The following is a 22,199-nucleotide window of genomic DNA, read 5'->3' as shown; positions in this document are numbered from 1 at the left end:
CCTTATGTCAACAGTCCAGGGTAATTGTGAAGGGAAAGTTTTCTTGGCACACTTTCGGCCGTTAAGTAAGGAATAATTGACGACGGGCCGTTGAATTATTAGAAAAATAATGCACACCCGAGGTGGTGATGCGGCCACGACGCGAAGCGGAGTGGCCGTTACACCTCGGGTGTGCATTATTTTTCTAATAATTCAACGGTCCGGAGTCAATTATTCCGCTTATACTACAGTTGCCACACCTCAAGACATCGATCAGATGATATATTTCAAGGGATTCGTCCGGTTTTTGTACTTAAATCGCTATTTAAGTACAAAATCGATTATTTCTTCCGCATCTCATCCTACGACTCTTTTGCTAGTTCCAAAACGTCATTTTAAAGCTGGCAATGGAGGCTTGAGCCGTTGATAGCAGACTAATGCAGTTAATAATGAAGTTATTAGAAAGAGAGCGAGAGAGACAGAGACACAGAGAAAGAGAAACAGAGAGAGAGCTTGTATGAATTAGGCTACCTCTGTGTCCCTCAACAGTGTTCTGAAGCACCGTCTCTAAACTGTAAGTCTGCTTTAAGATGCAGCGCTGTTATTACCTCGCTATAGTGAGAAATGTCATGTGTAGCCTTTAAGTTGCTACACTAGGCTAACTGATAAAATCGTCAGGGCAGCGCTGACAACACGTTTTTGTGTGAGTGTGTAACACATTCACATTTCATATTCACCGTAAATATTAAAATTTACTTTCGGAAAATCGTCTGTCATGTTGTTGTTTTTGTTAGTCCTGTGTGCTGTATAGGTACTGTATGCTAATTTCCGTTATTACAGTTAACTATGCGAAGTGATATGGAACTGTAATGCGGTCAAGAGAGCTGCCTGGAACTACGTTCGCCGTGCGTTTCCCTGAAAATAATTGCACACCTCAGAACGTTCGTCAGCCAATCAGATTCAAGCATTCAACGGTCCCGTAGTATAATACCCTTTAATCTTTGATTATGTAAGGCTGGAGGCCTTGCAGGCCCCGTCGGTTTGAGCTCTGGCAAGCCTGTAATGCTCCACCCAGTATCCGGAAGCAAAGGTCAACCGGCTCCGACAAGACTGGACCCAAATCACCAGATCACCACATCAAAAGGGACACCTCACCCCCACTGGGCGGCCAGAACCCTGCAGCCAAATTCCAGCGACAAGGCCTGGCTGCGTCAAGGCACAGATGCATCCGACACTCACTAACTCACACCAACACAGGAGGTATTACCCCAGACTAACATTAAGGACACATACACCCATGTTTGGTCTCGTTTGAATGGTCACAGTACAATGGGCACAATACTCTCAACCTTAACGCAGTATGTTCTCCCACAAGAGAAATATAGAAAGTAAGAATAAATCCACCAAAGTGGAGGATCTTATCACCTGATAGAACAAAGGAATTGTCACATTCCTCCTAAAACAATTCGATTGGCTGAGGGCCTGAGAATTGATAAGATCAGCAGTTCTCCAGGACACACACACAAGATCAAAGCAGGCCCTAAAATAATCAATCATAATATTTGGTGCAGTCTGTCACTTGGTTTGGAATACTTAAGGAAGAGCACCGGAGTAGCAAGGGGAGACACTCTGTAATCAGAGCTCCCACATAGCGCTGTATGGATCTACATCTGTAATCAGATATTTTCTGCAGTTACTATGTGTCCACTCAGCTGAGGTATGGAATTGTTGTATACTTTTGATTGGATTATATAGTTTAGGACTTGTGGCCACATGTTAAAATTACCTTAATGTTACATTTAGTTAAATTGATGTGTTATATATTAATTGTGAATAAACTGTGTTTTTGATTACTTCTTGGCTGTCTGACTTTGTTAACCTCTGCATGTTTCTCAGAGACTGGGGTTATTCTAATACTCTCTTTCAGCCTCTGATTCGACCCGTTTCTCCGAGATCCGTTGCGACTGCCCAAGTTGAGTTACGGCAAAGGCCGGCCCAGCCTCTGAGGCGCGCACACGCTGGGTTACGGCAAAGGCCGGCCCAGCCTCTGAGGCGCGCACACGCTGGGTTACGGCAAAGGCCGGCCCAGCCTCTGAGGCGCGCACACGCTGGGTTACGGCAAAGGCCGGCCCAGCCTCTGAGGCGCGCACATGTTGGGTTACGGCAAAGGCCGGCCCAGCCTCTGAGGCGCGCACACGCTGGGTTACGGCAAAGGCCGGCCCAGCCTGTGAGGCGCGCACACGTTGGGTTATGGCAAAGGCCGGCCCAGCCTCTGAGGCGCGCACACGCTGGGTTACGGCAAAGGCCGGCTTAACCTCTGTGGCCCTCACTAGCTCAGATTTGGCAAATGTCAGCTGAGCCTCTGAGGCGTTATGGGTCGCCGGGTCCTGACGGGTATCTAGGCTGGCACTGTATTATATTGTAGTGATTTCCCAACTTCTAAATGGAGTTCTACATAGCAGATCCACGGATCGCCCTATCGGCTGAGGCGAATCCGATGTGCCCCACCGTCCGAGATTAGTGGGAGTTCGACAATAGAAAGCACAGCCCCGGAGTAATCTAAATAACAGTAATGTCATAACTAAAATTGCCCCTATCAGTCACTGGATCTGAACCTAAGAGAACACCTTTGGAATATGGGAGAATGGGAGATTCACATTAATGTGCAGCTGACAAATCTGCAGAAACTGCATGATGCAATAATGACAGTATGGACCAGAATCTCAAAGGAATGATTCCAACATCTTATAGAATCCATGCCATAAGTAACTGAGGCTATTTTGAGAGCAAAGGGAGGCTCTATGCAGAATTAATAAAGTGCTCCCAATAAAGTGGTCAGAGTTTCTCTTCAATAACACATCACAGGAGTTCACAGGATAGAAAGACTTATGCAGAAGAATATGACAAAAGTTGAAGACTTACATTTATGTCCCAGTCCCAGTTGTCGTGGTCAATAAAACACATCTGCATATTATCCTGGGAAAACAAACTTGATTTGATGCATTTCTGCCTCAAATATGAGTAACAAACACATTGAGAGGGGCATAATAAGGTATGCTTTTGAGAGATGTCTTCTATGAAACACAGGTGTGTCACTTATACTGTTAATTTCTCCCATTGTAAAAGTACCCAGGATTTTAAGGCTTTTCCCACATTCTTCTACTTCTGCAAAACACACCTTTTCTTTTGAGATTATGGGCCTCATTATAGCATGTTGATGATGAACCATGAACTTGCTAAGGTCTATCCCATCCACCGTGATTTGAACTGTCACGTGACCCCTAGGATCCACAGGTACCTCCTGAAAGAAATAGAACATGAGTCCTATTAATTAAAAGTAATTATTGACTTCACATGTTTTATTTTTACTTGGTTATACATTTGTGTCTGTTTATTTTAACTAGGGTTTTATTTTAACAAAGGAAGATGTATTTTACCATTATCTGCATGTTCACATAACGCATTTGCAGTGACTCCTTTAGCAATTCCACAGCATCCCTCTGCCAAACGCCACCGACCTGTAGACAGAGGGTAGAATATTTCAAATTATGTTGTCTAGTTAAGAAAAACGATGCTTGTGACTGTTAAATGAATTTGTAAAAAAAAAGTCCTCAAACAAATCGAACCATTTTCTAAAACTACGTATCCAATGTGGGGTTGCGGTGAACTAGAAGCATATCCTAGGATGCACAGGTCAATGGGCCGTAACTCCATTACAGGGCATAAATAGACTGATAGATACTTTATGAAGGAAACTGCAAGGGCATATACTCAAATCACTTACATTATGGACAATTTAGAGAAAATCCGTCTTAAATATATTTTTTTGCCAACAATGTAAAACCAAACATTTATCAACAGTAATAATGAAATGGTATAGCAAGATTATAACTTCCTGTTAGACATGTAAACTTACAGGAATGACTCCATGCAACTGACAAGGTACACTCAATTGGGGCACTTCCTTAGACAGCAACATTGGGTAAACATAACACTCCGGAATGTTCTCCACCAAGCCCTGGTCCACGTATCTCACCTAATTTACACAGAGATGCAGAAGCAATTACGATGACATCAGAGACAGGAACTAAAGACAGTTATTTTCCCTAAAGAAATAGAAAACATTGTCTAGTGGAGATTAATGGACCACTGTGAATGTTGCATTTGTACTTATTTTCTTGAAAAATTGTTAGACTGGATATGGGGTCCAAGAACTAATAGGAAATAAATAAACACAAGAACCTGCATAGTAACTCAGGCCTTTGTAAGATTTGTACTACAGATTCTTGTGCTGACCTTAATGTGTCCACCAATGACCTCAAGCACTTCTGCTCTGTACCACAGAACATCAGAGCCCATGACAGCACAGCCTTGCCCATGCTTCCAGTTGTAGGGCTTCTGCCTGGGCAAGGACTTAACGCATCGCAATGTCCGTTTCAGCTGCACAAAATTCTGTTCTATAGGCAGGAACAGCAATTAGTTCAGCAGCAAGACTACATAAGGTTCAAAATCTTACATAACCAGAACATAAACACATCTGTGACTATGGCTAGTTGCTATATTGAATTTCTACAGTACATATATTGTCCAAATGAGATAAGGCGGCATAAAAACTGTTGTTCCAATACACTTTTATTGCAAGTTAAAACTGGAGCTCTGTTAAAGATAAATAGAAACCAACAGTAGTTCTTCCTCATTGTAAACAATGTGAGAGCTTTGGTTGTGACGCTGCACTGACTCCTATAATCCACAGTTAAAATCAAACCAATTCAGATATACTGTTTCAAGAGAAAGCTGATGGAGGGGAAAGGATCATTGTTACTTGGTTCATTACGCTTTAAATCATTGACAAATGGCTTTTTAGGTTAAAACTGTCAGAATTTGCAATATGCATTTTATTTTGCTGAAGAATATTAACAAAATGAGGGTCTTTCCAGTTAATCGCAATTTCAATGGTTGTCAGGCTTCAATTTTTAGTCATTTGCCAAATAGGTTTTAGATTTAGACTTTAGTTTTTTTGTTAAAATTGCACCTTCTGTTTTAAGATTAATGACACAAACTGAGCTTAAAACGCTGTTGGTAGACATAGGAGTGAACGGCTGTTATGTCAAGGCTGTTTTATTGGACCCCTGCAACACAGATAAGCATGATTTATTATCAATTTTGAAACTTGATTGCAATAATGAAATTATACTTAATATATACTGAATATAGCTGTATATTTCAAACATATAAAGAAACCCTGTATTTGCATTTCCTTTTGACCACGCTGTTTATTATCTATTTTTATATGAGTACTGCCATTGTGCCTAAAAAGAGAGATATGGCTTTTAGTCCATATTTCCCACCCATATTTGTGACTAATATGTTTCTGTAAGAAAGGTCACCACAGAACCTCTTGATATACACATACCAGCTTCCTGAGTCATAGCATAGATAGCCCCGTCCTCGCTGACAGCTGTGATGGTCATCTGTACAAGGCCACATTGAGGCAGCTTTGGTGGAGTGTAATGTTCGGTCTTTAGCTCTTCCAGCAGACCAGACAACATGCAACTTAATGGCCTCTGGATTTCCTCCATCGAAACAATTCCTTGTTGATCAGTTCCTTCTGATGTTTTAACAGAGACCACACTACATTTGTAACACATAAAAAAAATACATTGTTATATTGTAAACTTCGTTTTTTAAAAACCCTCATAACCATGACCCTGAAACAACCTGCTACATGGTAGCTGAATGCTCTCCTCACAGGGTTGCTACAAAGCTGCATGAAAAATATATATGTATGATGCAGAGCATGTGAGTGGAGTGGAGTGGAGCGGAGCGTGAGCGAGGAGCGGAGCGGGCGGAATTTGGTCAGAGCGCGGAGCGGTTTTTTAATTAAGGCTGGAGCGGTCGCTCTGTCTCGCTCCAATTTCGCTCCGATACCGCTCACACTACGTGCGAGCGTGCCCAAATCTACCCAGAATTCATCTGTACAATTATCAAGACTGTCACACAAATTGGCCGAGATGGAATTTGCTAAGTATTTCACAAAGGAAACTGATAAATCATATAAGTGTACTATTCTTATCAAACGTATAGATGACAATAATGTAGAGCAAGAACAACAATGTGGTGAAATTCTTTCAGTGAGTAAAGATTCAGTTCGGAATCACTTTTCTCAGAAACATGAGAGTGTGCTACGCGAACAGGCGGAAGCCAGAGCAAAACGTGAGTAAGTTTTATATGGTTGTACCATATCAAGTCTATAAAGTAAATAAAAGTATAAAAGCCTATAAAGTAAATATTGGTAATCAAATTCGTTTTGTCATTCAAAGTAGGTCTAATAGGATATTTTAATTTCACGCTGTCACTGAAATTTTATTTTATAGAGAGACGCAGCAGCAGCAACAGAAAAAAATTGAGGAATTTAAAACGTGGATGCTTAGCCTGTATATTCTTTAGGCTATTTAGTCCATTGATTCCTTTATTTTTAAGCCTATTTTTGTGTGGAATGCCATTGCCAAACCTGTCCGTTGTTGCCTATATGTTGTTTAAAAATAAATATTTTCTGTTCTGAGTGGCAATGTTGACGTTGCTCATATCTCACCAATGAAGGACTTCAGTAACCACCATTTATGAACAATGGGCCTCATTCACCAACCGTTCTTACGAACAAATTTGTTCTTAAACCCCACGTACGCACTTTTTTACGAAGATTCTGACATTCACCAATGTTTTCTTATCTGAATTTGTTCTTAGCTAAGAACAGAATCTATGCAAACTCAAGACCATTCGTACGCACATTTGAGTAATGATAGTTTGTTCAAAATAATCGGTTATAGCAGTTTTGTTCATTCTATAGTTAATAAAATTATAGTATTTTAATAATTTATAAAAGTAAAATATAAAAAATTATTTTAAAGTGTAAATTTTTTTTCCGTGTTTGTAATGACGATCATGCGGATTATAAATAGGTCTGTTTCTGCGCATTGGCCTTGCTATCAAAATGGCATTTCTGTTACTTCTTCAAGAGCTTGCCAATCGTGCTCCAAGAAGGGAACGCATGTTTGAAGATCATTAGATTTATTTGGCACACAGCATTCACAGAGAATGTGATATCTTTCCATGTATCAGCTTTCTTGGGGGCTTTATATCAACTGGTTACGCTACTAAATAACGTGTCTATTCGCATTTACCTCCTGTACAGTAAAATCCAGTTATAACGGACTTCAAGGGACCAGGCAAAACAGTCCGTTATATCCAGAGTTGCTGTATGCCCAGAACGCCAGGTCCCTTTTTTTTTTTTAACTGCCTGGTTCGACTTTTAAAAAAATTTGAGTTCTAATGAACTGAGGTACCACTGTATTTGAAACGAGTCTCAAGGTTTCAGTGCTGGCAGAGATCCTGCCTTCCATATTGATTTGTCTTCACACAAATGGCAATCACAGTCAAAATATTTCAAATGTGTGATCTTTGAGACATGAATACACTAGATACATTTAGGGTAGACAATGGAAACTGTGTACATAGGTCTACTATAAAGCGATTATTTTCTTATTCATGCTGTATTATGCATAGTTAAATGTAAAGAAAATACTAGACAGTGTCTAATATTACATCTCAATATTACATCTCAATAATATACAATCTCAATACATTTGCAGATGTCTTCCTTAGTTTAAACACTCCTTAGTACATCATATTTAACACTTAAACATAAGCCCACTTTGACGACGAAACAATTCAATGTCTCCTTTTCTTCCATGCATGTCATTTATGTCATTTCCTTACCCTCAGATGTGATTTAGTGACAGTGGTGGTTTACTCACAGGTGAGGTCTGCAGCCAGACCCATTTTTAAACAAAATGCTGTGTCCCATTTCGAACTTGCCTCCCATGTTCTCAAACAATTTCCCGTTATTTCTTCAAATTGGAATTATCAACCATACTTCTAGGTGGGGAATGAGCTGAAGAAATCCTTTGTTTTCCACTACGGAAAATGGCTGATCGTCCAATTCAATCATCTCCATTATTTTGTAGCTATGTCTTTAGCTTTGTTGCTTTTCATTTTGACACAGTTTAAATGTCACCCGGAAATATTGACTAGGATTGGCACATTGGACCGATACCTTGATTTTTAACCAATATCAGCCGACACCAATGTGTTAACTGATATATCATGTATCTCTAGTAAGTGTTCAATGTTTACTTAAACAACTAGGCTTATTTTTAGTACTCAAAAAATATTTGTTAGATTAAAAAGCAACACAAAAATAACCTTTATGTGCAATCCTAATTTAAACAGCTTCTTTCCCCCTCAAAAATGTTTGATAATTTAATGCTGAACTCACTCAGTTCTCCTCTCCTTAAGTGCCAGACCCGCACTGACCATGACATCAGCAAAGCAGACCTCCTGGCTGGCCTTGCTGTGGCAGTATAAAGCAACAGAGACTGGCTGCTGGGCCTTGTCCTACAAAAGGGGGTTCAAGGTTGGGGGAGGGGGTGAGTGATGACACTAGTCTGCATTTCATAGCCAGCTCATCAAAAAATAATCTCAATTTTCCAGCTTCAACTGCCTTTTAATACAAATGCAACAGTAAGAAAAAAGGAAAATCACTTGCTTAAAGAAATCACAAGTATTTTAAAAATTGTATCTGTTTGAAACACGAGTACATAACATGCTTTAGTATTTATTTAACCTAGCATATTGAATGCAAATCATGTTTCTTCATCAGCAGGCAGGTTAGACAATATTTTAAAAGATAGCAGGATACTCTAAATAGAAAGTTGCCTGCACACTTCAGCTACAAGCTATTTCAACTGAAATCCTGTCAGACTCTGGCATCCTTTGTTGAAATTACTGTCAGGTCTGCTTATTAATAAAAACTAAAAAACTACCACACTGTATGCTTTTTAAGAAGAATGAGTAGATATCGTCCCAAGTCCAATGAAAACCGCCTATGACCACTTTTTGACGATTGTGTCTTTTTACTATACAGACAACAGTCCATTCTTCTGTCTACTGATAGCATTAATTGACCAACGATAAGATGTTTCATAAAGTAACCTATTTCACCAGTGTCTCCACTGAATCAGAGAATTGTCCATCAAAACTGTGTATCTCCTGCCCTTTCTAAGTGTCAACTAATTTACCTCATCTGAAAGCTGTCACTTGAAGCTAGAAGTTTAAGGAAATTATGCTTTCCTTAAAAGCATAATTTATGTTTATGATAGTTACCATTTGAAGTCATGAGGGTAATTTGTATGGATTACTGTATACTAATTTTAAGTACATAATTTTTAATGGCTAGATAAAATAGTAAGACATAGCTCTGATTATGTCCCAACACTTAGACTAGTTGGCGATAACCTGAATTCTAGAAAGACAGTGAACAGAATGACAAGACTGATACTAACCGTGAGCCACTGGGACACAGGATAAGAAAACCATGCAAGTCCATTACAAATATTAAACCATTTACCGACCACTGTGCAAAGATTTGTTTGTCGTGCTAAGGGTTTCATTGTTATAGGTTTATTTTGCAAAGTAGGTACCAAGAAAATGTGTTCTCACACTTGTAAAATAACATTTGGGGATGCACATTTTTTCTTTGGACTGCGATGATGTTAATGGATAAATATGTAAAACAAACTTCTGATACCATCGTCAAGTGTCCACCAAACTAATGCAAAACTCTGAAACTCTTCATATTAAAGGTTGCTTTTAACTAATAAACGTCAGTGAAATTCCTAGTGCCAGAAGGTCCAATGTGAGTAGGAGAAACAGCATATGATTACTTACTACTGTGTTGAACACTCAAAATGCAATTTACCCCTGCTGAACCTCTGGATAGTTTGAATTGTTAGCTTTGAAATATGTGGTACAAATTGCATTTAACAAATCCCCCCCATCCATTTTCACAAAAATGAGGATCCATTGCAAGAGTAGACTGTAGGTGTAAACAGACAGTTCATATTTAGCCAAAAATTCCAGTTCCTAAGGTCATTGATTAGTACATCTCATAAACGTTCAACCCACTCAGAGTATTACCTTGACAGTCATGATAGCCAGGGCACCTGTTAGGTAATAAGAGATGAATTCACATGCAGTGACTGTCCAAGTGGCGCCACCTCCTGTAGGTCTGTGAAATAGACCAAAAAAGGGTATTCACATACAGCCATTACCTTGTACATCATATTTAAAACTCGACCAATGTAACCTTAAAAATAAGTATGGCCCACATTTTTTACCTTATGTCACAAAGGGAACACTCGAGAACAAAACAACCAATGAGATGATGTCGCAGAGGTCTGAGGTTGTTCAGTTGAAGTTTCACTTTGCCTCCAAAATCACAGCGTAGTACCTTAGGAGAGATGCAATATAAATTCAGAAAGGATTATTTCATTACTTAACATCTATCTAACAAAAGCATCCATAAGCCTCAGTTTATTTGCTTCTCCCAAATTTCCATGAGACAATCGGAACACCAGATATCTTCTAAGGGTATACATGAACATTTGCACAACATAAATGACTTTACTGCCCATATATTGAATATTGTCGCAGGTACAGCTCATCTCAATGCTTAAACCAAACACACCATTACATGGGACAAACTGTATTATGAGGACTTTAGTGGATTTCAAATCAAGATTTCAGACTCAACAGTCTAGATACTTCGATAAAGCTGCAGCTGCACTACAAGAGCTTGTGAAAAACATAAGAGAAATGTTCTGCACCTCTGCGACATTGTTGGAAGATACAGAACATATCTGCCCTCTTTCCCAGACACCATTGATGAGGGCAGCACAGTACATCTGTGCTTTCCACTCTTCTGGAACAGGCTTGGACAATGCATACTCTTCCTTCAACATTTTATACACCCTGGGGAATGAAATGCAAGAGAAAAAAAAAAAACAGTGAAACATGAGCTATCTGAATTTGACAGGGCCCTGGAAAAAATGCACTTTTGATTCCATTGTCATCATGTTCCGTCACCCATATTAATGACAAAGTCACATATGGCCTCAGTTAGCTACTCATTTGCAGCTTCCAATTTAGTTTCTTATTTGTAGCATCTTATTTCACGGCTTAAGTTATTCCCAGCTTCCTTAAAGGGGAGTGTTCGCAGCGGCACATGCTACACAATTTATAATTAAGACATCTTGAAAATATGAAATAAGTATAGAATTTTTAAGCTGTAGCACCAGTGGTGGAATGTAACAAAGTATTTGTACTTTGTTACTGTACTTAAGTACATTTTTACATATCTGTACTTTACTTAAGTAAAAATCAACAAAGGACAAATGAATCAGCAACTGCAGTGAGAAAGCGCAGCAGTCATCCATAGCTCAGCCTACTGCTGCACTCAAATTAACATGCATTTGCATGTTATGAACTTGAAAATGAAAAAGCAAAGCAGGAAATGCCAAATTGGAAAATGAAGACTAAAATTTTTAATACATCTGACTCATAAATGAGCGATAAATTCATTTTAATTTTCATTTTATTTTTTGCAGAAAAATACCTTCCATATTCATTGTCCCCCATTGTTTAATGTTTAAAGCACACTTTACAGGACATGTCCGTATCACTTATGTTTATATTACTCCATAAATACATTTTATCTTTTATACTTTAAAAGACACAGAGCAGTTATTAAAGGTAATGGAAAATTATTGAGGATTGTCGCAAAAGTCTATCCCAACTTTGTGAGACGTCACAAAAGTGCATACAAGAAGCATACAAGAATCTCACCTCTTGAGACTTCTGTCCATTTGCAGAAACTGGACAAAAAAGCTAGCTGGGGAAATAACATGGGTGACCCTCACCCTCAGCTCAGAGGCACAGAGCTGAAGCTCACGATGAAGATCAACTTCAAACTCGTGTTCTGTAGTTTTTTTTGAAGATATGTCAGCCTCCATTATCTCCAAAGGGCTTTCGAATGGAGGGTCCCAAATAATTGACTTTGACAATAGTTCTTCTTTATCAAGTGTATCTCTGATTGGTACAAACAAAGATAATAGAAGGTGTCATGATCAACTGGGAATATCTTGGTGACTGACTGCGATTAACTGGTTGACAATAGCTGCTCTAGACTGAGACCGTCCTCTCACTGGTACAATTTTACTTGATCATTACTCAATCCTATAAATATTACAGTAACTATTAAAATATTAATAACATTGTAGTCCTAAACATTTTCCATTGCTTGCTAATTTCAATAAAATATAGCCCTATTTAGACATGTCCAAAGCTTTCAATTGTGTAATAACCTGGTGAGCTGATGGTTACAAAATAAGTGATACTGACAAAAAAAAAAGGTAAATTTTCAACAGGTCCACCCTTTTACGAAACAGTTATTACTGAAATACAAATCAATTTCATGGAGTGATTTGATTAAATTACGAGTACATAGCTTTACATTAACGTTTTGCTGTACATTACATGCGCAACACAAACACACAACAAAAATCTGAAAATTGTCATAGCAGGAAAGCACATCTATCAACACCCTATATAGTTTCCTTTGTTGTCTGAGTTTTCACTCTCATCGTGTGCCCTAAATGCCAACCCCCATGAATCCAAGAACAAAACTGCATCAACCTTTTCAGAATCTCACGGTTCTTCCTCACACCTTTGTCAAATAAACTATTAATCCTCATGAGGGTTGCTACATTCCATCCGCAGAAATAAGGGAGGCTGCCCCCCAAACTATCATCCCTAGGTCCATATTTTATTTAGTTTTTTTTTTCATTTTATTTGGGGGGGGGGGTATGCAAGTGGTTGTGGGAATTGGGACAGTCTGAAAATAAGGGACAAATCACATCCTATATTGGTTCAAAATGAGAGACTTTTTCAATACTGAAGAATCCCATAATATGAGCAGGTGGCAACTCTAATCCTCACATTTCCTAAAACACTTAATTGCATGACTGTATTGACATTTTACAGTTAAACAATTACAAAAAACTGAAAATGAACACTCTTATTTAGATTATATACACTATAAGGACAAAAGTATTGGGACATCTGGCCATTACACCTGCAGGTAATTTTATCCCATTCTAAATCCAAAGCCATCAATATGAAGTGCCCACCCCTTGCAGTTATAACAGCTACCACTCTTTGGGGAAGGCTTTCCATAAGATTTTGGAGCGCGTCTGTGGGAATTTTTGCCCATTCATCCAAAGAGCATTCATACAAAGGCTAATACTAACAGGAGACCCCTTCACTTACCCATTGAGGAAAGAAGCCAAGCCCTCTTTCACGAGAAGCTCCCCAATGTCACTTGACATTGTTATTTCACCGATATTATTAACTTCCAACAGCCTGACCAGCAAAATTTGCTGTGCTTGGTTCACCTCTAGAAAGCAGTGTTTATGCAAACACGTGAAAACACAAAATTTTGAAGATATATTAAATACGGCATACATTTGAATTTTATTTAAATTATATATTTTATATATACAGTGGTACCTCAGTTCTTGAACTCATTAGAACTTGAATTTCTTAAAAGTCGAACCAAACAGTTAAAAAAAAAAATTAGCTAGGACTCGATCTGAATCTCAGAAGTCAAACCGTGAACGCCAACCTAGGATAACTTGTACGCGCGGGGAAATGAGTCATGCGGCACATCTCTCAGTGGAAACAAAGGGTAACGCTTCAGTCTCAGCCTCGCATTCGCTGTGATAGCATCATGCATGTTTACACTAGCTGAATAAATATATTTAGACAGTAAAAAAACATTTAGACAATGATAGACAGTAACAGTAATTATTATATAATAAAATTCATTTAAAAACAAAGATTTCTTATTAATTAATGTAATATTAATAATAAACCATTAATACATTTAATTATAATAATATCGTTTTGCCCAGCGGGGACGGAATGGAGACAAAGGCGCAGATGTCAGGGTATCGGGGAATACGGGGTTTAATTACAGGTAAGGCAGGCAAAACGCAGACGGACAATACAATGACTGGATTGGGGAAACAAACTGAAATGCGGACAAAATACAGAGGACTAATGACAACAACCAGAAACAGCTGATCACACAGGGATTCCACACGGGGTTAATGAGGGGGCATGGCACACGGAAGGAGCAGACAATCGGGGCAGGACACATTGTTTGGATACATTTATTTTCTTACTTTACAAATTACTTTATCCGGTTCATTTTGTGTTTAAATGCTAAAAAAAAAAAAAAAAAAAAAAAACATATTTAGGTGTAATTTTTTGGGGCCGGGAACCAATTAATTGGTTTTCCATTACTTCTTATGGGGAAAATTCGATCACAACTCGAACTTTTTTAGGATTCGATCCGGAGTTCTGAACGGATTAAATTCGAGTTCTGAGGTACCATTGTGTGTGTATACATACATACATACATTTTTATATATATATATATATATATATATATATATATATTTTTTTTTGCAGACCAAAACATAGGGAGCACATCATACAAAACAGGGTTCCCCAATTCTGGTCCTGGAGGGCCAGTGTGCAGCATAGTTTGCAGATTTCCCTACTCAAACACACCAACTAAACCTGGTAATTAGGTGGTGAGCAGAATAAAGTGTGTACAAAATGTAGACTGGCCCTCCAGGATCAGAACTGGGAACCCTAACATAAAACATCAATAACCAGCACATTTCACACATGTCTCGCATGTGTCACTAATAACATTTCCTATAAGCTTCTCCCCATTATATTAAATTCTGGATTTCCAGAGATATGCAGCGCACCAGTTACCACAGCAGACATTAGCTTTTGTCCCACTAGGTTATGGAATCTCTCCAAGCATTCCTCACTCCACATTTCCATAGTTCTAAGAGGCTCCACATCTGCCAGGCAGCAGTGAATTGCCTAAGTGCAGAAATTTGAAATGAGAAAAGACTGAAATTCAAAAGAAATGTTTCATTTTCCAAAACCATCCCGAAAGCCTGTCCAAATTAGGCTTGAACAGCACTAAAGTACTTTCAGTATGAACTCAGAGCATCTTCAAGTACGGCATTAGTATAAGGCATAAAGCATTTAGGTTAGGAGTTTTAGGCAAGGCAACAAACAAATCTTAAATAATATATCTGAATAATAAAAAATGGGAAAATTGTTTTATTTTCCTTAAAAGAATCACCATGGCTGGAAGGGCAAGGAACTCCTCCTTTATGCAGCATACATCATCTACAGGCAGACTCTTCTTGTTCCCAAAGTCTACATATCTCACTTCCACCTGCCTGCCACCAGGGAAACCTAAAAGCCATATAATTTTTTAAAAATATATAAGCACATACACACAGACATACACAAACAATTTAATGTAAACACATTAAAAACAAACAAAAGATCTTGTGTGATTTGTGTCAAATGCATTAGTTAACCAGCTATAACAGTTATGCTGTTTTTGACTCCAAATTGAGAGGTGCATATTTATCTTTTGTAGGTCCACATGGGATTGTTTTTAGATATTTAACTACTTTAACTGAAATTTATCACATTTATTTATGCAATATTCTTTGACTTCTACTAACCAATTATCTCAGCTCGGTACCAAACCTTGTCCTCAAACATAGCGACACAGGCCTGATTTATCAGTGAGTAGGACACCTTGACGCCTTGCCCCTTTGGAATATCCTGGGAATAACATTCTTGCAGCTTGGCATTGAGCAGCAGAAACTCAGCATTATCAACCTGCTTTCCAGAGGGACATTGAATCAATATGGAAAACAATTTCAGACTCAATAGTACTCAAGTAAGTTTTCAGTTTTAAAAACAAACAGGCAGAAATCAGTAGTATTCAACTGGTGGATTTGACCATTGCACGAACCTCACCATTTGGATGTAAAAGTCAGAAGGACTGTTAATGTGACACACCACAACGCAGAACTGTACTCCGACCTTGGGAAGCACTGGAGGATAGAACTGCAGGGGTCTTGCGGCACCAGAAACCATTCTACTGTCCTGGTCTATTGGCAAATAAAATCTGAAATACAAGCAAAAATGTGCATGAATACAATTATTCTAGTTATTTTTCAGTAATGCAAACCAGGTAGCAGAACATAAAACCAAGTTCAATTCCTACCTAGCCAAATCCAGAAAGACAAGATGCTCTCTGAGGGAGACAGGCATGTTGGTAGCACTTTTATCCATGGGCGCATTCTTTAGGTCCACCAATAAAGTGCCGTTGTCCTGTCCAAGCACCTGCATTGGTACTGCTTTGGTACCAACCACTCGCCAAAACTCTGCCTGGGCCATTTGATCCCAGCCCTTTATCTTCAGAAAGCACACAAAAGTGGTCATTTCTGAAAGTGTTTCATTCCAAGGTAGTTTTTTTTTTTTTTTAATGCAGAACATTGTTTTATACAGAGCCCCTAAGGGGACAAAGAAGGAGAAAAAAAATGGCAGAAGAAAAAAAAAAAAAGAAGTCATGTTTTGCGTTATAACCCAAAACTTTTCTGTAGTAATGCAACAATAAAATCAGGTGACTAGCGTACTTTTGGTCATTCAAGTGCAACTTCCAAAGCCGCTGTTTGCATGATGTGGTTGATCCCTGCTTCGCTTATTAATCTAACGGTTAAAAAAACTTTAGAGTTCAGTGTGGTAAGATTTGATTAATTCATAATTAGTAATTTGTAAAGCAAGCCTTGCTAAAAGTACGTTTCAGTAACATTGCTAATTAATGCTAATCTGTTGAGGTTGATTTAATCCTAAAGTATTGTTCGTTTTTTGTTGTTGTTTCATGTTTATAATAAATTAATATAATTAATATAAATCAAACGCACATCCTCTTTTCTCACATGAAGTCCATTTATTCTGCATTTTGCATACATCCATCGATAACCATGAAGCTGCCCAGAGTGCAAAAGCTGCTCGCGAATAAAGTTAATTACATCACCCAAGTCGGAGTAGTTTTTCCGTTGGAATAATCCCCTTTCACATAAAATCCTCTTAATCTGCCTCAGACTTATGTGAACATCATGCCTAGATCCGAGAACAAACTGAATGTCCATATATTGTAGACCAAGATTAAAGTAAAATTCGATTAAACGCTCCATGTTTTCCTATCAATTATGTTCCTAACACTGACTGATTACTCATATTTCCAGTTCAAAGTCACAACAGTTTTGCCTTATGTCGCAAAAGTTTTGAGTTATAACGCAAAGGTTTTGGGTTATATCAAAAAACGCAAAGGTTTTTTTCTTCTACCATTTTTTTTTCCTCCTCCTCTGTCCCCTTAGGGGCTCCATAGTTTTATATATATCTATATAAATATTTTTTTTCAGAAGATGAATAAAAAAATATTTACAGGATATGCAGATAGAAAAAAAGTATACATTTTTAAAACTAACTTCAAATGTTGTTAATTCAATGCTATTTTTAAACAATATAGTTGAAAGTGTGATTACTCAAAAATGTAGGGCTTCATTTTCCATATTAAAACAAAACATATGAATACAAATATCCCTCATCAACAAAATTTTACTGACCAGCCAATCAAAAAAACATAATGCATTTGTGGGTGAGAGGACAAGCCAAAAATGCCTACTCAAAGCACTAATGTCAAAATAGTCCATACAAGCACACACAGAAAATCAATAAAGACAACAATATTGGGCAGACATTATAGCTAACCGGATCGGCAGGAACTATGTCCTTTAATGAACACTTGATAGCCTGGGGGACCCAACAACGCAGTACAGAATGGGCCGTCAGGTCTAGTTTTCGAAGTTGCTGGTTTAGTCTGCCAACTGGGTCTGTACCATCATCCTGATTACTAGAGACAGGACAGCAGGAAGAAAATGAAAAACAAGACAAAAGGGGTTAATCCATTCCAGGTTATCTGTGTAAATCAGAAATCATCAGCTGGTTCTCGTTAACATATTTAGATGGATAAATATTTTACTTGCTTAAACTAAAATCCATAAATATTTTGTGCATAATATGCCCATTAAATTCTAATTCACACAATTTACAATTTAGCTATATAATGAAGATGACCAAGAATTTACAGCATAATGAAAGAAAAGAAAAAAAAACACAACAATCCTGCATGTTTAAAATCCAGGATCTTGTCAGGAAGATATCAAATGGTAAATTTAATTTAACTTTAACCTTACACTGAGAGAGAGACTTGTTCGGAAAAGCCATAGTCTTGGAAAAAGACGTGCACTCTGGACACAGTTGATGCTGAGCATCTATTCACTGGTTTGTCCTGCTCATTTTTGAAGATTTCAGTAAGCACTGCCCGATACCACACGTTTTCCTTCCATCTCACAAAGACTGTGGAGCCTACAGCAGTGAAGAAACAGTGGTGGCCGTGAATTGTCTTCTGTGCAAAGAGTGAGGTAAGGCGTATTAAGGGGTAATAAAGTACGTTTTTTGGCCATAAAATAGGAAATATAAATAAATGATTGAAATATAGGTAACTCTTAAAACCTAGCCCTCAGTATCCGCTTAAGAAAAAGCACAGAAGAATACCAAGTCACCAAAAAGGAAAAAACATTTTTGAGATTAAAGTCGAAATAAATTTAAGAAGCAAAAGTTAAAAGTTAAACAGTAGAAACCTGTCAATGACAGAGAGAGATCCGTAGGTGACCTTGCATGACACCACCATACAGATGCCTCACATTGTTGTTTTTTGGGTTCATTCTACAAAAAAATGAAGGCTCATGTCTTTATGACAATTGACCTGTTGCAATTACAGTTAACATGGATACTTTTCGCATTATATTGATACTTAATGCCATGCAGAAACTAAAGCTATATTCATGGTGAGAGCATTTGAGCATTAAGGAAACTAAATCACTATAAACGTTAGAAACCGTTAAAACAAGCTTTTTTTTTTTTTAAAAAAAGATGCTTACAATTAGCTTTCAATTTAAAAAATCTATCATTTTTCACATTATGTTTATAGACATGTTCTGCAAGAAGCTATCTGTATATTTTGACTTTTACCTCAATCTCGAAAGTTTATTTTGACTAATCTCAAAATTTTATTATTTTTTTTTCCCTTTTGGGCGGCCCTAATGCTATTCTGCAAACAGGAGTATCTAACACAGGAGTTCTTAACCTGAAATTTACCATTTCCTTCAATTATGAATGTAGGCTGAAAAACACAGCATTATTAGTGGCACCTGTGACAATCAAAGATATTTTCATATTACCAGTCACCAAATCATCATCTGAGACAAAGAATCCCCTCTCTCCAGAGCAAAAAGTATTGATCTTCCTGGCCAATAAGACCCCCGCCCTCTTTTCAGCCACTCGTCGGATGTAGAAATGGTTTGGGTTGGCCACATGTGTTACAAACACCCACTCCTGAAAAACTAACATCACATGCACGTTAGGCCACACAAACTGCAAAATAGTGACAAATTTCTGTATCAACATCAGTTAAATACTTAAACATAAAGACAAAATCAAATTAGACCTTGTCCTTATAAATACAGGTACCTTGACCGTGATGAATGTTCATTTTACTCTGCATCTTTTGGGTTGCTTTGAATGCCTTGTTTTCAGGTGAATGCAGAATGATGGCTGTAAATGAGATAAATCATACAGATATCTCTAAGACAGCCTGCACAAATTTTTCTGAAAATTACACAGTAATACTAAAAATATGGTCATATTTCATAGAGATGTGAAATTACTATATCAAAACAATCAAATAAAAATACAATTAAAATACCAATCAGGTGAAAAGCTAACCAAGAAACCAGTGAATATTAAAAAGTATGCACATCAATGCAACACTGGATATTTCCTGAACAATAACAATTACAAAAGTGAACAGAATCAAAAATGGGGACATTCTAGAATACTCCTTTCTTGGGTCATTCTGTGAATCCTGTATAAATTCAATCAATTTTTTCTTGAATAAAAAGTATGCTTTATTTGCCCACTGCACAAGTGCAGGTACACTGGAATGCTTTTTTTGTGTATCCCATCTTGCTCTCATTTGAGACATACACACACATGTACAGTTAAAAATGAAGCTTGGCATTCAAGAGCTGGGTCAGCTATTTATCCAGCACCCCTGAAGCATTTTAGAGGCTAAGGACCTTGCTCAAGGGCCCAAAAGAGATTAAACTATTTTGCCAAGGCTGGGGCTTGAACCGGCAACCTTTCCATTTTTAGGCAGAGAGGCCTAACCCTTAGTTACTCAAAACACATTACCCATATTACCCATATTATCTAAAATACATAATGAGGGATTCAATTATGACATAAAGCAGATATCCAAGGATTAACACTAGTATTACCAGATTCTGATTCCTCCATAAACTCTTCAATGATTACATTAGGTGTATTGGCAGAAGGCCTAGAAAACAATTCCGAGGAACTGCCAATTTCCTGGTCTTCTCCTTGCTGAAAGATGCTGGCTGCATTGCCATTAGGCTGGTGTCTATGTTGTCTCCATCTTTCTGGAAGAACAGGGTTCAGATTCTTCTTTTGATGAGGTCCTATGTGCTGGAGATGAACGGGAAGGGATTCTTCTTCACTGAATGTTACAAAGAAAGGAGAAAAAAATCCTCACATAGAACCATGATCGAAAAAAATATTTTCACTAATTTAACATTCAAGAGTGTACAAGCCAGTGTCAGCCATTTATGTTAAGCATATGTATACTCTTCCCTGCAATAGATCAAATAAGAAAAGAAATCATATCAAAGATTAAAAACTTCAATAATCAGGGCATATTTGAAATAAAAAATATAACGGAAGAGTCAATAATTTGAATAAATTACCCAATATGATTTTTTTCACGTTGAAATTACTAAATAATCCAATCATTTCCACCTCTGCGGGAAATCATAGGCTTCGACACTACTACCGAATGAATCTAGAAAGCAACAAATAGCAAATAACAACCAGAAGAGGGGGCCAACATAAATGTCGCTGTTACATATGGTGGAAAAATCAGCATTCAAAAGCACAAGAAAGCAACATTGTTAAGAAAGTAGTCTAGTCTGATGTATATTTACATCATATACAAACTGAATAGTAGAACATATTTTTATTAGACAGAGTGTACAATTGGTCCACAAAAATCATTTCATAATGGCCTCCATTGCAAAACACTGGAACATTTTCCAAAGCAGAAAACTGGACTTGAACAAGAGACAAGATAAATCAGTGGTGAGAGATTATATATCTGGAAAAAATACTGGGGTGTAACAACAGAGTTTTCCTGGAACATTTGGTGAAACAGGGCAGACACCCTTCATTAAATTGGTTCTTGCGAAAACAGCAACAGATCCTTATAGTAATTACATAATCATGAGCATATACGTTAACAGGGAATACTTGCATACAGGGCACAAAGCAAACATGAGTCATATTTTGCAGCATTTAAGGCAGCCAAAAACTGACAGAAATTGTCAGCCCTAAAAAGGCCTAAACTTTTATGCAAAATTTCTATATATGTACAGCTCTCTTTGTTGTAACTGAAGTAATAGTTTACTATTGCAGTAAGCCATAAAGAAAACATTTAACAGCAGGTAAGTAAGCATATACTCCATATATTGGTTATATATTCCTGTTTATACAATAGCATTATATTGTGCACTGACTGATTAGGGGATATTATTCCAACTCTAACAATGTCTAGAATGAAACAGCTAGAAGCCAATGAATAGTAACTCATTACTAAAACGCTAGGAACCTAATGAACAAATTCACTTTATCAGATCAAAAGATCATATTACCTCCTGTTCATGACATCAAAAGGTTGGTCAATGGTTTCATGCATTTTCTTTAGCATTCTTTCTTTCGCTTGGGCTTTGGGTATCCCAAGAAGAGTCTGTACATTTAAAAAAAATATATATATATATATATATGAAAACTCCTCAAATATAAATACAAAAAGTGAGAATGTTCTGACAAGACAATTCAAGGTGTATCATTACTACTATACACAACTTTTGATAGTTAAATGACAGCAGTGACAAGTTATAACTAAGAAATATAAAGAGCAAATGCTCCATATGAAAGATATAACGTGAGGTTAACAGAAGATAACAAAAAACTTGTCAGCAAACAGGCATAAGGAGTTATAAAACATACTGGTGATGCAAAGACTGCACATTCTACTCAAAAGATTCACAATAAAAACAAGACAATTAGAAAGAATGGGACAGAATATTGTAACTGATTTCCTAAGATCTTTTGTCTATTATAAAATAAATATTTTGCAGTTTTTAAATCCAGAGGAGACACCATGCTTTTTA

At 37.5% G+C, this 22,199-nt stretch overlaps 1 protein-coding gene across 7 annotated transcripts in view; it reads right to left on the bottom strand.

Annotated features, from left to right (window-relative positions):
- Window positions 1-22,199, bottom strand: part of rnf17 (ring finger protein 17) — a 29,972-nt gene that overhangs the window by 3,980 nt on the left and 3,793 nt on the right. For 4 of the 7 annotated variants that reach the window (XM_072715385.1, XM_023844594.2, XM_023844595.2 and 1 more), the window contains exons 2-24: window positions 21,678-21,772; window positions 20,232-20,470; window positions 19,423-19,506; window positions 19,134-19,295; window positions 18,087-18,258; window positions 17,602-17,743; window positions 16,052-16,242; window positions 15,802-15,952; window positions 15,501-15,663; window positions 15,107-15,222; window positions 14,718-14,838; window positions 13,204-13,330; window positions 11,722-11,964; window positions 10,704-10,848; window positions 10,215-10,327; window positions 10,015-10,105; window positions 8,315-8,433; window positions 5,393-5,610; window positions 4,276-4,436; window positions 3,896-4,015; window positions 3,417-3,497; window positions 3,158-3,280; window positions 2,902-2,955 (exon numbers count right to left, since the gene is read on the bottom strand). In XM_072715385.1, coding sequence (XP_072571486.1) covers window positions 2,902-2,955; window positions 3,158-3,280; window positions 3,417-3,497; window positions 3,896-4,015; window positions 4,276-4,436; window positions 5,393-5,610; window positions 8,315-8,433; window positions 10,015-10,105; window positions 10,215-10,327; window positions 10,704-10,848; window positions 11,722-11,964; window positions 13,204-13,330; window positions 14,718-14,838; window positions 15,107-15,222; window positions 15,501-15,663; window positions 15,802-15,952; window positions 16,052-16,242; window positions 17,602-17,743; window positions 18,087-18,258; window positions 19,134-19,295; window positions 19,423-19,506; window positions 20,232-20,470; window positions 21,678-21,772 — 3,231 coding nt within the window. Of the gene's footprint in view, window positions 1-2,901; window positions 2,956-3,157; window positions 3,281-3,416; window positions 3,498-3,895; window positions 4,016-4,275; window positions 4,437-5,392; window positions 5,611-8,314; window positions 8,434-10,014; window positions 10,106-10,214; window positions 10,328-10,703; window positions 10,849-11,721; window positions 11,965-13,203; window positions 13,331-14,717; window positions 14,839-15,106; window positions 15,223-15,500; window positions 15,664-15,801; window positions 15,953-16,051; window positions 16,243-17,601; window positions 17,744-18,086; window positions 18,259-19,133; window positions 19,296-19,422; window positions 19,507-20,231; window positions 20,471-20,717; window positions 20,799-21,677; window positions 21,773-22,199 lie in introns of those variants that run through there. The other 3 variants (XM_072715387.1, XM_023844598.2, XM_023844599.2) reach the window with 3 other exon arrangements.

The sequence above is a fragment of the Paramormyrops kingsleyae genome, chromosome 1, assembly GCF_048594095.1.
Source record: "Paramormyrops kingsleyae isolate MSU_618 chromosome 1, PKINGS_0.4, whole genome shotgun sequence".
Classification (NCBI taxonomy): domain Eukaryota; kingdom Metazoa; phylum Chordata; class Actinopteri; order Osteoglossiformes; family Mormyridae; genus Paramormyrops; species Paramormyrops kingsleyae.
The sequence above is the reverse complement of the archived record's forward strand: the minus strand, read 5'-3'. Positions and strand labels throughout refer to the sequence as shown.